Source organism: Salvia splendens, chromosome 7 (genome assembly GCF_004379255.2).
Source record: "Salvia splendens isolate huo1 chromosome 7, SspV2, whole genome shotgun sequence".
Taxonomy (NCBI): domain Eukaryota; kingdom Viridiplantae; phylum Streptophyta; class Magnoliopsida; order Lamiales; family Lamiaceae; genus Salvia; species Salvia splendens.
In genome coordinates this window covers 694,605-710,491 of record NC_056038.1, presented here as the reverse complement: position 1 = coordinate 710,491, position 15,887 = coordinate 694,605, and the positions used below count along the sequence as shown (strand labels likewise).

The 15,887-nt window shown below is 37.3% G+C and overlaps 2 protein-coding genes and 1 non-coding gene across 5 annotated transcripts; all 3 read right to left on the bottom strand.

The window, feature by feature from the left end:
* Positions 1-200: 200 nt before the first annotated feature.
* Positions 201-300, bottom strand: LOC121742791. The gene has a single exon (XR_006038127.1). It is a non-coding gene; the product is annotated as a U6 spliceosomal RNA (small nuclear RNA).
* A 1,599-nt stretch (positions 301-1,899) lies between these two features.
* On the bottom strand, positions 1,900-7,758 carry LOC121740874 (CRC domain-containing protein TSO1-like). Of its 2 annotated transcripts, none has more exons than XM_042133522.1 (13): positions 7,500-7,758; positions 6,278-6,414; positions 5,626-6,166; positions 5,480-5,548; positions 4,764-5,052; positions 4,447-4,666; positions 4,299-4,367; positions 4,029-4,218; positions 3,857-3,955; positions 3,692-3,758; positions 3,326-3,494; positions 2,621-3,213; positions 1,900-2,539 (listed from the first exon to the last, which is right to left on the bottom strand). In XM_042133522.1, the coding sequence occupies exons 1-12, from the start codon at positions 7,569-7,571 to the stop codon at positions 2,637-2,639; spliced, it is 2,499 nt and encodes an 832-aa protein (XP_041989456.1). In that variant the 5' UTR covers positions 7,572-7,758; the 3' UTR covers positions 1,900-2,539; positions 2,621-2,636. The 2 variants fall into 2 exon arrangements, with proteins under 2 accessions (XP_041989456.1, XP_041989457.1); XM_042133523.1 differs by having other exon boundaries at positions 5,626-6,163.
* A 574-nt stretch (positions 7,759-8,332) lies between these two features.
* On the bottom strand, positions 8,333-15,403 carry LOC121741477 (peptidyl-prolyl cis-trans isomerase CYP95-like). Of its 2 annotated transcripts, XM_042134239.1 has the most exons (14): positions 15,315-15,403; positions 14,415-14,518; positions 14,241-14,295; positions 13,840-13,928; positions 13,516-13,540; positions 13,394-13,432; positions 11,843-11,960; positions 11,408-11,535; positions 10,846-11,200; positions 10,442-10,539; positions 10,159-10,354; positions 9,299-10,075; positions 9,151-9,216; positions 8,333-8,864 (listed from the first exon to the last, which is right to left on the bottom strand). In XM_042134239.1, the coding sequence occupies exons 2-14, from the start codon at positions 14,487-14,489 to the stop codon at positions 8,537-8,539; spliced, it is 2,349 nt and encodes a 782-aa protein (XP_041990173.1). In that variant the 5' UTR covers positions 14,490-14,518; positions 15,315-15,403; the 3' UTR covers positions 8,333-8,536. The 2 variants fall into 2 exon arrangements, with proteins under 2 accessions (XP_041990173.1, XP_041990174.1); XM_042134240.1 differs by lacking the exons at positions 13,394-13,432; positions 13,516-13,540; positions 13,840-13,928; ... (1 more) ...; positions 14,415-14,518; positions 15,315-15,403 and adding an exon at positions 13,100-13,176.
* Between the last annotated feature and the right edge of the window lie 484 nt (positions 15,404-15,887).

Genomic DNA, 15,887 nt, shown 5'->3' with positions numbered 1-15,887 from the left:
GTAGATGGTAATATCCTAAGTGTACTCCACATCACTTCTAATTTTGCTAAAAAAATTTTATGGGGGAAAAATCAAAAAAATTCAAAGTTCATGTATTTACATGCAAAAATAAAAGTTCAGGGGATACAGCAGAAAATGTTGAAAGTTCGTGTATTTACATGCAAATAACCATTTTTTAAATATAATTAGGTGATTAATCACTAATAGTAGTATATTTCTCTATTTATGCATGTCATCTTGTGCAAGAGACATGTTAATTTTGTCTATATCATTCCAATTTTCGAATGTCTCCGAACGGACTCTAACAATAATAGTTTAGTATCAATATAAGTTTTCAACTAAATCATGAATGCAACATTCAATTATGCCTACATCTAACTTTTTTCTTATATTTTTAATCCAAGATGTAAAAAGATGTTCTGAAGTTTACCTTTAAGAATATTATATATTTAAACCTTAATATTTGATGAATAATTATAGAATTCTTTAAATTTGTTAGTTAGTTCATATACTTGTAGTTTTAAAAAATACAACATCAACCCATATATGTCATCATCTACTAACTAAACTAACATTATTGGTTATTCCTTTAATTATATGCTAGTACTTACTTTTAAATAGAATAAAAAACATCCAAAATATTCTTAATTCAAAGTCAATAAATGGATTTAAACAAATTATTTAAATATAGATTTAGTTAATGAGATATAAATATAAGTTATACCTTTTATTTTTGCATATAATACATTATGATAGAGGTGCGTTAAAATGACAACAGCTCTTAAAATAACACCATACCACCATTCCTAGCCAATCATTTGTACACGTGGACGAATAATAAGCTGTCATGTGGCAATAAAAAAATGCTCAAGTGTAAAAATCTCGGCCAGCAATATACAACATGTATATAACAATTTTTTCGGCCAGCAATATCCAACAAGCTATACAGCAATCTATAGACTGCTGTGTAGCGTTTCTAATATTGTTGTGTAGCGTTTATAATATTGCTGGATATGTGGTGTCACGGTGTCACTTTAAGAGGTGTTGTCATTTTAACACAAACCCATTATGATATATTTAAAATACAACAACAAAAAATTTAAACAAAGCTGGCCAGGGGCCACATGCATGGCAAGTGGGCCTGGATTACCAAATTAGAAAAAGCCCGGCCCAGCTAAGCCTGCCTCAGACATGAGCCTGGGCCGGGTTGGGCCTCAATATAGGCGGGCCTCAACGGGCCCAGCCCATTTGACAACTCTACTCATAAGCAGAGTGAGATTTTTTATTTATTGAAATGCATTGCTTTCAGATTTATACGTCACATCGATTGGATGAGATATATGTCGCAATTTAACATTTTCATTCTTATGCCAATGATCAGTCGTTGCATCGTATGTTATTTCACCATCAATAATTTTTTTTGATGTATATGTGTTGAGAATACTGGGCTTGACTTAATTAGTTAGTATTCCTATTAGTTTAAATTAGTTTGTTGTATATTTATTAATTTTAAAATATGATCACAAGGAAAATATAGTAGTGTATATGATTGCTAGCCAGATACTATACATAGTTCTCAGAAAGATTTAAAGACTAGAACAAAGTTTCCAATGGTATTAAACACATTACGAACTATACTTCTATTTTTATTGATATGCACATTTTGTTCCAGTAAATATAGGAATAAACATTATAAATTTTGTTAATCAAGGTTAATTTACATTGTAATCTGTATGCTAACAGGCGATGGCGAAATTTGGTTTAAATATGACTTCCGATTTCAAAGATTATGAGAATGATCAGAATTTGACAAAAGATCATAATTTAAATGACAATAAATCTAACGTAAAATTACTTTCAAAATCAAAACAAATACCACACCCTTTACAATAACAGACATCCGAAAATTCGATGCTATATTAGAGAAAAATGCATTAGTAATATTATCAACATCCGAAAAATCAATGCTATACTTTTGGTTGAATGTAGTATTTAATGCAATAATTACACATAATTTCTGTGCAGCAAATTAAAGCAAAATGAGCAAATCTTTGCAGTGGGAAAGAAATTCGAAAATCAATTTTTGTGGTTTGAGAAATTGAAAGCCTCTTCAAAAGAGCAAAGGCAAACACCATATTTACTTCCTATTATATTTTCTACCTTTGCTAATATAGAAAGCATTGAAAGAAGGTAGAGAACCACACTATCCAGTATGCATCAACAGCTTTTTTGAGCTAGACCTTGCGTACCATGGTCGATGGTTGTGAGCTAGATTTTGCGTCTCGTGACAGCAGAGACCTCAGTCTTAATATGCAAGAGGTGCAGTTTGAGATGGGAGAAGATATGGAGACCTCACAGTCTTGATGATGGTGATGTTGATGGTAATGGTGATGATGACATTCTTGAATATTCAAACATGGTGTTTGGGCCATTTGATCTTCAAAAAGTATACATCCCGAGAGTCGAATGCATATCTGCTTATTGGATGGCGGGACGTGATTAATGAAGATTGCTCACAATGTCCATGGATGAAAGCTACCTGTATAGAAATATGAAAATTGTGGTTCAGTTCATATAGTTAGATGTTAATCACAGGTTGTCAACTGAGTTCAAGTGTTACCATCTAACAGCTTCGTCTACTTGTTGGCACTGCGATTTTCAGGAGAGCTATCCTGCTGCACGCCCAGGGTTTTGGAATCAATGCATGGTGTGAGAGGTGGGAAAGAGGGAACAGCTTTAAGTACGAACTTGCGTGCAGTTCGAAGGTCTACTGATAAACTTGAAGTGTACTCGTGTGGTCGGCCATGAGGTGGGGACACTCTTTTCTTATTTGGTGAGTTAGCTTTCACAGTGTTGAGGGGCGTCGGACTATCCTTCAGTATTTCTGGTGTATCATCTTGCACGGTGTTAGATAATCCAAACTCAAATTCATCCTCTTGCAGAACTTTACTCCCACTAAACTCAGCCATCGGGGTAATTGGTGATCCGCGCCAGACAAGGGAACTCCTGGAACATGCTGCTGAGAATTCATCCACTGTCTTGCCATTACCATGACGAGATTCCTTCGAACTTTCAGGAATTACAGCATTATTAGCTGAAATATTGTGAGACGCTGAGGACATCGTGTATGGTGTTGCATACGATAAACCAGATTCGGGCGACTGGAAGTACTTTCCAGAAGGGAAACACGCCACTGATCCATCAGTTCCATGACTGTTAATAGAGAATTGAACAAGAAAAAGCATGTTAAACACCCATAATAACCATTAAAATTTCATTATATGTCAAGTACAGCGGGATCAGTGTAAGAAGAGTTAAATCCTACTTTGAGAATTGGAATGCTGGTGTGAGAGGAGTCAAATTATTCGGATTGGCAAAGTCGGTATGGCTTGTATGACTCCCGGATGCATCTATCTCACATTTTTGTACAAACAAGTCGTCGGTTGTTTCTTGGGAATCTTCTCCAGCCAAGTAAACCTTAGCCATTCCATATTCTGGTGGGAAATAGAGAAAAGAATCTCGATTAGACGAAAACGTAGGTTTAACACATTAAGCAAATCAAAAGCGGGAAAAATTATATCAAACTGTTATCTTGTCCAAAATGAAGCTACTGATCTTCAATCTTTCTGCCCCAATATTCTCTGATAGTGGTGTATCTATTCCGGGAAAAGTATTTTAGAGACAATCATACCTCCCTTTTGGCCAAAGACATTCTTGCATCCTTCACAGCGGCATCCATCTGAACATCCAACATTTGCCTACACAAAGAGAAAAACAAAAGATATCAAAGAAAAAACTGAAAAATAGTACTCTATGAAGGAAAATGCAAGATATGCACACTCATAAGACAATATACCTGATAGCATTCACAATACTTTTTAAGACACATCGATTTTTTGCACTTGCAGCCTTTTTTATGTCTTGCTGAGGCAGGTGTGAAATTGGATCTATCTTCCTGCATGCAGTCAAAGTTGAATTAGTGACCTGCTTATATCCCCATCAACAACAGTTTCTGTTCAGAAGAATACCCCACAACTTATATTAGGGGACTGCTCAATGATGTGTTGTACAACTCTAGGAGCAAATGCAAATGGGTCCCGAGATTCAATTTTTTGCTTTGTCACCATAACTTTCTCCTCATAATTAGGTCTGTTAAAGCACTCTTGACAAGAACAAGCATCAGCACAATAGGTCCCAGCAGCAAAGCAATCACAATAACTGTAGAGAAACAAATGCCAAAAGAGGTAAATCAGAAGATGCAAAACACAACTAATAAGAAGAATGTTGCAACTACTTACAGCTTCAGACATTTGGACCTCTTACAGTTGCAACGCTTACGACCATCACCACTCTCAGTTGCATTCATCCTGGAAAGACACAAAGAATTTGGTTCTTAGAATAGCATCACATGATATGATTATATGCTATCGACGCTCATAGGCTTGCCTTTTCTTTTTAGGGCTTAAATCGTTGATCCCCTTCAGTTCACTATCTTTTTCAGTAGTTTCCCTCTTATTGCCTAAAATTGACTGGTTTGCATTTGAATTAAAGGTGACCAAATCATTAGCAGGTTTAACACCATTTGTGGCCAATGGCAAAGATGAACCATCTGATGCACAGTCATGAGTTTCAAGCTTGTTTCCATCAGTTGTTGCTGACAAACAATCTGGCAGAGAAAATAAGAAGACTCAGTCAAGCAATCAGATAGATAATAAGAGTTGATCATAAATGTAAATCTATATCCCCAAGAATGCTAAACTCACCCCACTGAGCTGCTTTCACATTTATTGTTGCAGCAGATCCAGCTCGCACAGTATTGAGAATACTATTCAGGTGTAAGCCAAAACCAGAAGGCTTGGGAAGCTTGATTGACGAGTTCAACGTATTTTGAGGGTACAGTTTCCCATCAATGGGTGTCAATGGTGTCTCTAAGATTTGTGTCTTTGGTCTCTCACCATCTGAAGTATCTTGAGCTTCTCTACTTGAAATTATACTATGTTGAGCATTTTCAAACAGGAGACAACGCCTACGTACCCCACGGTTTTGAAAAGCCTGATTAATTTAGCAAATTTAAAGCCCATTCACCAAAAAAACTTAAAGCTGCGGTATAATGAATAGATATGGGGTCTAAATAAGCTTAAAATTGTGTCAAGACATCATTGCAGACAGAATGTTCTTACATCGAAAGCATAGTTACTTTTTAAACATAACTCAAATGTAGGATGCGCAGACTTGAGCAGTAGCCAGTAAGCAAAGATTTGGAGAACTTAGAATCAAAATGACATTAGTAAAAGAAGCACGAATTTCAGAAGACAATAAACAGCTCCACTGAACCACGGCATTGTAGAATATGTAATATCAATTTTTCAAGTTAATGTATAGCATGTTTAACCCATTCCTTAAATTATTTTACATTTCCTTTATAGTGGAGGGTTGCCCCAGTGGTCACAACAACATGTTCAGTATATTTTCCATTTACCTTTGATCCTGTGGGCAGATGAGAAGATTGGTCCAAGGGGGCAGCCTGTCCAGCTTTTGCATTCTGTGACTGAATTATGAAGAAAATCATTATGACAAAACAATTTTCTAATAAAAAATAATGCACTGATTGAAACTATCACTTACCTCGGTCGTGAAATTGTCTTCACCGCGATTGACACTGTCTGCAGGCAACTCAGTCCCAACCGTTGAACAATTAACAGAAACTTCATCCTTTTCTGATGCACTGGCATTAATCAATATATGTTCAGTTTGTGCATCTTCAGTTTCCTTGCAGATAGAAGGATGCGTTACAGCCAATTCTCCATTTATTCCAGAATTAAGTTCGTGCCGAAGGTTTACTACAATATCCTTAGAGCATGTTGGAGCATTTGCTAGTTGATCATTGTGTTCAGTTTTTTTGATAGTTGAATCAAAGGAAAAGTCAGGGTCGGGAGAATCAACATTCACAATATCTTTCAAGAACTGTTCGCGGGATCCTGAGGGACTTTGGATTAGCTCATCTACAGAATTGCTGCTATCTGAAGCTTTTTCGGTGGAAGCTACTACACTGGTGCTGAGCTGAATATCTTGTTCCCCATTCCCCTTGACCGTAGAGCCATTATTCTTGCTCTCTTCTAACAGTTCGTGTAATTTGGGAAAAGAAGCTCTGGGGAACTGAGCCCTGCTACATATTTACATCATAAATTATTAAAATACTCCTCTATTTTCTTAAAATACCATGCATTTGATATTAATAATCTTAAGCGGAAATTGATGAACTCAAAAAATGTATAACCTTTTGTGGGGAATGAGTTGAGGAGATGTAAAGACGAGGGGAGGAGAATTGAGCCCAGGGAAACCCTGTGTAACTGATGATGCTTTGACTGGCTGTATAGGTGAAAGGTTGCAAATGTAACTAAAGACAGGCGAGTCCTAAAGCACATCAAACAACAAATTGAGGTTAAACCATGGAAATACCATCTGTTGAAGAACAACTTAGTCTATGATATCCAGATTGCTGGCATGATATATTTTGTAATACAGGTACACAGGAAGGATATTATTGCAACCATGTGAATGCTTCAAAGTAAAAATTAAAGATAACTTACATCCACCTAAAATATCAAAATTTACATGCAAGCAAGAAAATGCTTCGTAAAGCAAAATCTAAGCAACATAATGGACCATATAGAGGGTCAGGAAACAGGAGCCAGAAACCTAGCAATGATAGTAGTAACTGGAATTTTATTCTATAACTTTACAAATGAAAAATGATTTAAATGCCGACTCCAACTTCCCTTGCTTACATGACTAATAAGGATGCTTGCCTCACCAAAATAAAACAAAATCTTAGTTCCATCCCTGTACAAAGACTGAACTAAAATATAAACACCACACTGATGCATAATTTCCTCATAGCTCACATACTTTATCTTCTTCTTCGTCAAATTTTCTCCACAAAAATGTTCACCATCTCCTGTCTTATTACTATTGAACCTCAATTAGTCAATATTAACACGCAAATACTTGATTTAGCCCTTATACATCATCTTGACAACCGGTCCATCCAAAATTCACTTCGAAGCCCATCAAACAGCCATAGCATGCGACAATAGCTAAGCCTATAAACCTCTAGAAAGCCCAGAACAAGTGGAATCTCCATGAACAATTTCAACTGATTCCCATTCTGATCAATTTCACAAGTTCTCATGCACCCTCACAATTCACTAGCTGATAAAACATAATTCCGCACATTTCAGTAAATTTGCCGGACTGCCCATTCCCATGCATATATAGCATATATCATCACTCAAAACACAATAAGCAAACAAAAATCTACCAAACCGAACCCCACATAACCAGCTCATATTATCAACAAGTAAAAACGCATTTCCCGTTTCTCGCTACTCTAAAACCTACTTCTAGTCTAAATTCAAAACCCACAGCACAACAAATTCATAATACAAACCGATTAAACAACATATTCCAGGTACAAACCGAAGAGTAAGTGAATGTACTTGAAAAGTGGCAGTATCACAAGCGTTGGAGGTGGAAGCAGGTAACGAAGATTCAGGAGAGTCCATTTTCATAAACCCTAATCACATACCTAATGCTCAGCCTCTGCATTTCTCACCTACTCTCCCTATCTCTCTTATAATCCTTTTTTTCCGATTTCATTGCAGTGATGTTCAAAAGCCTAGGTCAATTTGATCTACAAAAAAGGATATTGTTTTCAATTTTTCCTTTTCTTTCTGCTTAAGCCGTTTACTGTATCTGTATGAGCTAATCCAAAACGAAATGGATAGAAGAGAGATGTTTGGGCGGGAAACTGTCGAGTGTTCTTTTTAGATTTGGGCTCAGAATTGGGCTACATTCGTAATGGGCCCATTAATCTAACCTATTCAAAGTTGTGGGTTTCATTTGTAATCATTTATAAAATTAATAATTTAATCATTTTTCGGTGTAAGCAATTAAAATTAAAACAAAACAAATTTAGTACAACGAAAAACTAAGAATTTTATAAACTTCTAGTTTGCAATTGAAATTTTAACAGGAGCATAATAAATAAAAAAATAACTTAATTTTTATTATTTTATAAACAATTAACCTTATATTTAAAAACAAAACGTAGAAAACATATAAATAAATATTACTAATATGACCTAAACGAGAGGATTGGACCAAATTTAACGCTCGCATAACATATATATATCATCATCACACTTATTGTAGCAAAACTAAACACTAATAACCATGTAGAAGAATGAAGCAAATTGAGCTTTTTAAGTCGCCCTTCAACAAGTATAAGAAAATTCGATAAAATTTGGCATAGAACTAAAAAAAACTGGAATGTCGAGAAATTAATCATTGGGTAAAAATATAGTTTCCACGTAGCGAAAGAGATTGCAAGCCCAACATTTCAGCTCAAGTCTAAAAACAACATTGTTCCATACACACAAGACGCTAGCCTTCGTTAAGTATCGCTCCGGGTTCCGAATATTTCGACAAACTACTCGTATAAGTAAAACTCGAGATCACACAGCATAGCGCAAAATCAATCGCGGTCCGAATCGGGTGAGCCATCGCCGTAGGAGACCAGGCCTGTCTTGCGAGGGGGGCTACCGGAGGAAGACCTCGAACGACCTTTATCCGAGCGCTTTGGGGATTCTGAACCACGTGGTGATTGTGATCGTGATGCGGATGGGCTGGGGCTCCTGCTTGGGGAAGGTGACCTCCGCCTTTCAGGACGTGCTGGAGGTGAGCTACGGTAAGGGGACCGGCTACGAACAGGGCTGCGGCTGCGGCTATAGCGACGGCCACGGTAGCGTACTGGACTGCGAGAGACGCTCGGACTGCGGGTCCTACTTCTCCTGCCCCTATATCTGCACAGTTTCAGCAGGAACATGAGACTTACGTATAAAATGAACAAAAATACTACTCACTTTGTCCAAGTTAATAGAGATATTTCTTTCTGCATGAGATTTAAGAAAAAAATGGTGTTTAGTGAGTTAAGTGAAGAGAAGAAAAAAAAAGGGGAGAATGAAGTAAGCTGGTTGAATTTTGGCCAAAAGAGAAAATGACTCATTTAGCTTGAGGCATCCCAAAAAGGTCTATTAACTCGGGATGTAGGGAGTAGAAATTTTTTAAATTACGTAAAGAAAGGCAAACCTTGGGGGTGTTCTCGCTCGAGGTGGTGTCCGATAACGCCTAGGGGACCTTCGGTAATTAGAGTATCTGACAGAATATAATAAAAGAAACATTAAGCAAGGAATAATATTCATGGGTTTAGGAATTACAAGTAGAAAGTGTTCCTCACCGGTCACGGTTACCACCATAGCGATATGGCCTAATAGGAGACCGTTCAGCAGAGCGACTCCTGTAACGCCGGACAAATGAGTATCGGTCACTGAATCCCCTTCCTCTTCTAATGCGTTTGGGTGATCCATCAGCTGAAGGACTTCTCGACGAGCTCCTACGACGATCAGAGACAGGTGACCTACCCCGGTGGCCTGTGCTTATTGGACTCCTTGAGAAGCTGCGTCGATTGGTCCTTCTAGGCGCCCTCACTGGACTTGGACTAGGGCTTCTCCTAACAGGGACCCTACCAGAGCTTCTGCTGACACTTCGATGGGTCAATCGAACTGGGCTCCTGCTCCTGCTCCTGCTTATGCTCCTTCGAGAAGGTCTGCCCGAGCTCCTGCTTGGACTTTGCCGAGAAGATCTCACGGGACTACGACTGACTGGTTTCAATGGTGATCTTCTGGATGAGGTCCTTACTGGGCTCTGAACCACTCTTCCCCTTTGAGGAGATCCGGTGGCACTTCTACTTCTACTACGACTTTGTTGAGAACGAGACCTAGCTGGTGGGCTCATGCTGGGACTCCCTCTCCTGTTGCTCCTTGCAGGACTCCTGCTGCGACTACTTCTAGCAGGAGAATTGCTCCTGCTTCTGCCATAATACTGTGGGCTTCTCCTGCCACTAGGACTCCGACTCCTGCTTTTTTTTGCACCGGCACTAGGACTTTTGCCAGCATTTCTCGGACTGAGGCTCATGCTTTTACTCATGGATCTTCTAGGACTCAAGCTTCGACTCCTGCCGATTAGAGATCCATTAAATCACCAGTTTTTAGAGAATAAGCACAAATATACATGAACATGAATTATAGGGGTGCAGACCTAGATTTGCTTGGGAGATCATCCAATACATCAGGGTGTCTATCAGCAGCTCGGTCAGATCCAATTCCTACTCCATTTCCATTACTTTGATGGTCTCCATTTTCCCTTGGGAACTCACCCTCTTCCTTGTCAGAAATGTCTGCCTCCCCTTTCTTATGATTAAGTTTTGCGTTCTCTCGCTCGAGCAGTTGATTTCCTTCAGGAAAGATGGAACATTAAAACATTAAGCATGAGTACAAGCGGAAAGAAAAAAGACCTCCTAAGAGGATGGTTAATATCTTACCAGAGGGTTTATGCTTCCCATCAGAAGCACCAACTGCAGTATCATCTTGAGAGCTACTTCCAGATTTACTCTCGCTCTCACTATCAGAAACACTACCCCTATAACATATTGCAAAAGATAAAAAATAATTAGACAGAGACCACCAACCAGTTCCCTCGACCACTAACGGATTGGGACTCATAACAGCTACTAAGATTTTGGGGTATGCATAGCAAAATTTGTACTTTGGACTTTGAAATGATATCACTAAGGAGGTCAAAATTTAGATACTACCAATGTACTGACAGGCAGGAATTTCATCTCCAATTTGGAGAGCTAAGGTTGTGTAACTAGGGAGCCATGCATAAACGTCTAGAATATGAAAGAGCACGGCATCTAAGGTGTAACAAAATCATATTGCTAACCTTTTAGATTTACGTTTTGACTTTCTATCGCGCCTCCTGCGTCGCTTTTCATGTCGCCTATCCTTTTTCTTGCCACGCCTATGTTTGTCCCTCTTATATCTCTTTCGTTTCTTGTGCCTATCATCACTTGAAGAGCTAGAGTCACTTAAGGAGGAATCATCCGAATCAGACTCAGTATCAGGTTCTGAAGAATCCATATCGCTTTCTGTTGAGCTCTCAGATTCAGAACTGTAATATTTCCTTCTTTTCCTCCTCCTCTTTGATGACTTCTTGTGCTTCCCCTTGTGTTTTGCCTCTTGATTATTTTCCTCAGCCACATCCTTTCCCGTTTTCAACTTATTCCCCTTCTTTTTATCTATATACTCCAAGAATCAGTTTAGCATAAGTAGAGCAGTAAGACAATGAAAAAGATGTCCAACAAGAACTAGAAAGACGAGTCAAAAACATATATCGATGCTACGTAGCAGAGCACCTAGCTACAGCTCATATCACGATAACATTCCCATTAACAATTGATAATTATAAATTTATACATAAACATGAAACAGGGTTAACTTCCTACCATCGTGTAGTTCTCCAGAATTGACAATTTTCACAGTCACAGTAGGTTTTCCCTCCTCATCTTCAACATTTTCCATCTTCTTCAGCACTTCATGGCCTTTCACAAGTTTGCCGAAGACATAATTTTTCCTGTCGATCATACAAACAACGCTCAACTACGGTAAAACATGAAAAAAACAGTCATGCCACACAGCTAGAAAAGCATCACTACATGGCATATATGGTTGTCTTTATGAGTTCTCGTCAATCGCAAAGCGTAATCACAAAATTTTTTATGGAAGGATACATATATTTCACAAGTTTCATAAGGATTTGGATTTAAATAAAATAAATCTATTTTCTGAACAAAGATATGTAGTACAAAGAGATACATGTGAGCTATCAGATTCTCAGCCCAGAAAAACCAGTCCAGCATTTGAAATAAAGGAATAAGAACCTATCAAGGTGATGATCGGCCTTAAAGGTGATACTGAAGAGAGAGCCTCGCTCGTCGCGATCAGCAACGGCCATAGATAACAAACCAGGCCCATCATGTCTCAGTTTCGTAGACTCATCTGGAAAACAGAAAACAGTTGTATAAGCGATTTATGTTTAATACTGGAAAGTAACTCAACAAGAAGTTTTATACAAATGCACCACATGAAAAATGATGTACAGAAATAAAAAACCATGCAGGCTATTAACCATACCCGTAGTGTTAAGTGTCTTGTTCCACGCATATCAACAAATTTTGCAGTTAAAACACGAAAGTACAGTTTTATGTTGGATCACTATTCAGGTCAATAATCTGATACAATTTGGTCAGCTTTCAAAGACACTAACACAAGGTCAATGCTATGATCTGGCTTCAAATTTCAATATCACATAACCCACTGAAGTTGTTATGGTCGCCAAACAAATTATATTCTACATCATCTAGAGTTTGCAGTAAAGGGCAAGTAGTGTTAAGTATCATGGTCCAAGCATACCAACATATTTCGCAGTTAAAACACAAAAATACAGTTCTATGTGCTGGATTTCAGGTCAATAATCTGATCCAATTTAATCAGCTTTCAAAGACACTAACACAAGGTCAATGCTATGATCTGGCTTCAAATTTCAATATCACATAACCCACTGAAGTTGTTATGGTCGCCAAACAAATTATATTCTACATCATCTAGAGTTTGCAGTAAAGGGCAAGTAGTGTTAAGTATCATGGTCCAAGCATACCAACATATTTCGCAGTTAAAACACAAAAATACAGTTCTATGTGCTGGATTTCAGGTCAATAATCTGATCCAATTTAATCAGCTTTCAAAGACACTAACACAAGGTCAATGCTTTGATCTGGCTTCAAATTTCAATATCACATAACCCACAGAAGTTTTTATTTTCACCGAACAAATTAGATTCTACATCATCTAGAGTTTGAAGTAAACGGCTAGTAGCCTAGTATGCAAGGACAAGCACCAAACCAAGGCTCGGCAACTCTAATAATCATTTTTGCATTGGCTTGTCATATCACTTCGTATGCTGCTGAACAGGAATCATGCGTGCTGAAGTATAATCTAAAGGTTGATGTATGATAAAGCTTAAAAGGGATCAACACAACTTAGGAACAGTGTCTGGACACTTGTAAACCAAGTCGTATGTTCTATAAGATTCAAAATATATGCCAAACAATGCAGGCAATAACATTTACATTCCCTACCATATTAAGAGAAAACAAATTTTCTCATGTGAACTGAAGCTCCAATGCAGCGAGAATAAGGTCAAAGTCATCCCCTACCTTCACAGGCAATAGAAAGGAAATCCACTTGTTCTCAAGAGAAAAAGAAGTTGATAAAAGAAAAACATATGGAAATGATATGCCTATCTCTCTGAACTAGGAGATGCAAATATAGGTTTTTAAATGTCAGATATACATGTCTTATTCCAAGTATTACCAGTTCTCCCCAAATGATAAACTAGAAAAACAAAATATGAAACCAAGAAAGTTTCATACCTGGAAACTTTCCATCATATATACTTTCCCCATGTTTACCTGCAAAGTTGAAATAATTTCAGCTCAAGAACCTTTATAGAGAATGATGGCATGCATAACACCAATGCTCACATATAACTTACCATCTTTCCGAAGAAAGTCCCCTCCCTGCAAAATAATTAGAGGCTGTCAAAACGTAACTACAAAGACAGTGCATTGGGTGCTTTTTAAGCATGCTTTAGTAAATCATAAAAATGGACAATTCAATAAGTACAACCTTAAAACTATATCACAAGAAATGCAGTCATGACCATCAGCCCTGTCACAGGATAAACAAGGATAACTAACTAAAACACAAGTCACTTCTCATTTATGCTAAACCAATATAATGGCCAGAGCAAATACATCATATAGAGCTCGGATCTTTAAGCATTTTTTAAAAAATATACAGAAAGCAGATAACATACCTGAGCCACATATCCTCCGATAATACGATGGAAAAATGTTCCTTTATAGTGTAGTGGTTTTCCAGTTTTAACACTAACACCTTTTTCTCCTGCAGAAATGCGAAAACAAAAATGAGGTAAAGAATAAGAACAACAAATATACCACGCTGAACAAAGGATTGATGAATGGATGGAGGATAAAAAATGGGACATTTCAAGGAAACTTATTAACACATTAGTATTTGACAATCCAGTGATAGCTGCGTCGCGACTTCACTAAAACAATCAATCATTAAAGGTCAATGGTTTAAGGAAATATATAGGAAGTTACATATGGTAAAGAAAAATCAGGACTCGTGCATGTTCAAGTTTATGAGTACAGAGGCATGATATGCAATGCATATGGAAAATGGAGAAATTACCAGTGCAAAGTGCACGGAAATTTTCACAAGTCTTGGGAGCAAGATCAGTGAAGAGCTGCATTACATCAGTGAACAATGACATGGGATCAAAACATCAGTTTATATGGGGAAACATAATGTGAATTCACCGAGTTTCCACAAATAAATTCATCCAAAGGTAAAAGAACATAATACCTCAAAAACCATCCTCTCATAAGGATCTCCGTCAATTGAGACATCCAAGAACACTAACACTTTCCCCTTGCTCATTTTACACACTCTGGATTCACCAGCTCCCACTGATTTCAATAGCACAAACAAATCTCAGATCAAAGCACGCAACTTACAAAGGTACGCATCACAAACACGAATATCACTTTCCTTGACAATATATTTAACAAAAATCCTACAGCCACTCAGATCCAAAATACTACAACATTATTAGGATTTTCATGACATAATAGCTTCCATCACGATCGTACCAGAAATTCCTAACAGGTGTACCATCCTACAAATATTTCAAGTAAATAGTTAACGTAAAGAACATTTTCCTTGACATAATAGTCAACGGAAATCCTACAGCAACTCAGATCCAAAATCCTACAACATTGTTAGGATTTTCATGAAGTAACAGCTTACATCACAGTCTGACGGAAATTTCTAACCAAGTGAACCATCCTACAAATATTTCAAGTAAAAACATAATAATCAACTACACGCAGATGACAATGCGACAAACCACAAAGCAAGAAAATATCAAATCAAATTTCATCGACAAGCAGGCAAACGCACAATAACAAATCCATAAACTTACTGAAACCCTAAACCCTAAGAAGAGCTATTTAGCTTAATTAAACACCGGAAAACGAATTACTTCAAAATCAACCCTATACATGACGACAACACCAGCAATCTAGATTCGCGAGAAAGCAGAAGACATTTGCAACAAAAATATCAATTCAGACTCAGAAACCCAAAACGGATAGCCAAAATAAGACGCAAACAGCAAAAATTAGACTACAGCATGATTTCGGAGCGTCGAGAGAAGAACGAGGAGATTCGAGTAGAATCTGTGCTAGGGTTTTGAGCCCTTACCAAACGGTGCAGCTGAGTGAGCTGCTCCTCTCCACAGAAAATGTGACTGTGTGTGTGAGAGACTGTGTCTTTATTTTGACGAATACTAGTAATATTGCTTACCTGTTATTTTTTTAATTGTTGGGAGAATAAATAGTACTACAATACAGTAATATTCGAAAGTGCCCAAAAAAAACGACCAAGTAATTTGATCGTACGAAGAAGGTCTAAAATACCAAAAAAACTCTTTAAAAAAAAACTGTTGAGGCTTTTTTAATCAATTCTCACATTTTTGTTACTCGATTTTTTCATTGTTGGGAATAATATCCCTGCATTTACCAAATAATAACAATAAATATATTAGTAATATTATATTCGTGCCAAAAAAAAACAAATGCATTCAAATTAATTTACATGAAGAAGATTATTCTATTATATTTAACAAATTGTGGCTATAGTCTATGGTGGTGTTCGGTTTCCTAAATAAAATTATATTAAGATATAATCTATGATTGAGTTTTGAGATTATTATAGTTGTGGGGTTAGTTAAGATTAATTATCCCGTGATTATATATCTATGATTGTGTTGTGATA

What these genes read in the sequence shown, in the direction of transcription:
- LOC121740874 (XM_042133522.1), bottom strand. Translation starts at nt 7,571, where the DNA reads ATGAAAATGGACTCTCCTGAATCTTCGTTACCTGCTTCCACCTCCAAC. An exon ending in CAACTCATTCCCCACAAAAG is followed by an intron (nt 6,167 to 6,277) that starts GTTATACATTTT and finishes GTAAATATGTAG; the next exon opens with CAGGGCTCAGTTCCCCAGAG. An exon ending in AAGACAATTTCACGACCGAG is followed by an intron (nt 5,549 to 5,625) that starts GTAAGTGATAGT and finishes TTCATAATTCAG; the next exon opens with TCACAGAATGCAAAAGCTGG.
- LOC121741477 (XM_042134239.1), bottom strand. Translation starts at nt 14,489, where the DNA reads ATGAGCAAGGGGAAAGTGTTAGTGTTCTTGGATGTCTCAATTGACGGA. An exon ending in ATGAGAGGATGGTTTTTGAG is followed by an intron (nt 14,296 to 14,414) that starts GTATTATGTTCT and finishes GATGTAATGCAG; the next exon opens with CTCTTCACTGATCTTGCTCC. An exon ending in GCCGATCATCACCTTGATAG is followed by an intron (nt 11,536 to 11,842) that starts GTTCTTATTCCT and finishes TATGATCGACAG; the next exon opens with GAAAAATTATGTCTTCGGCA.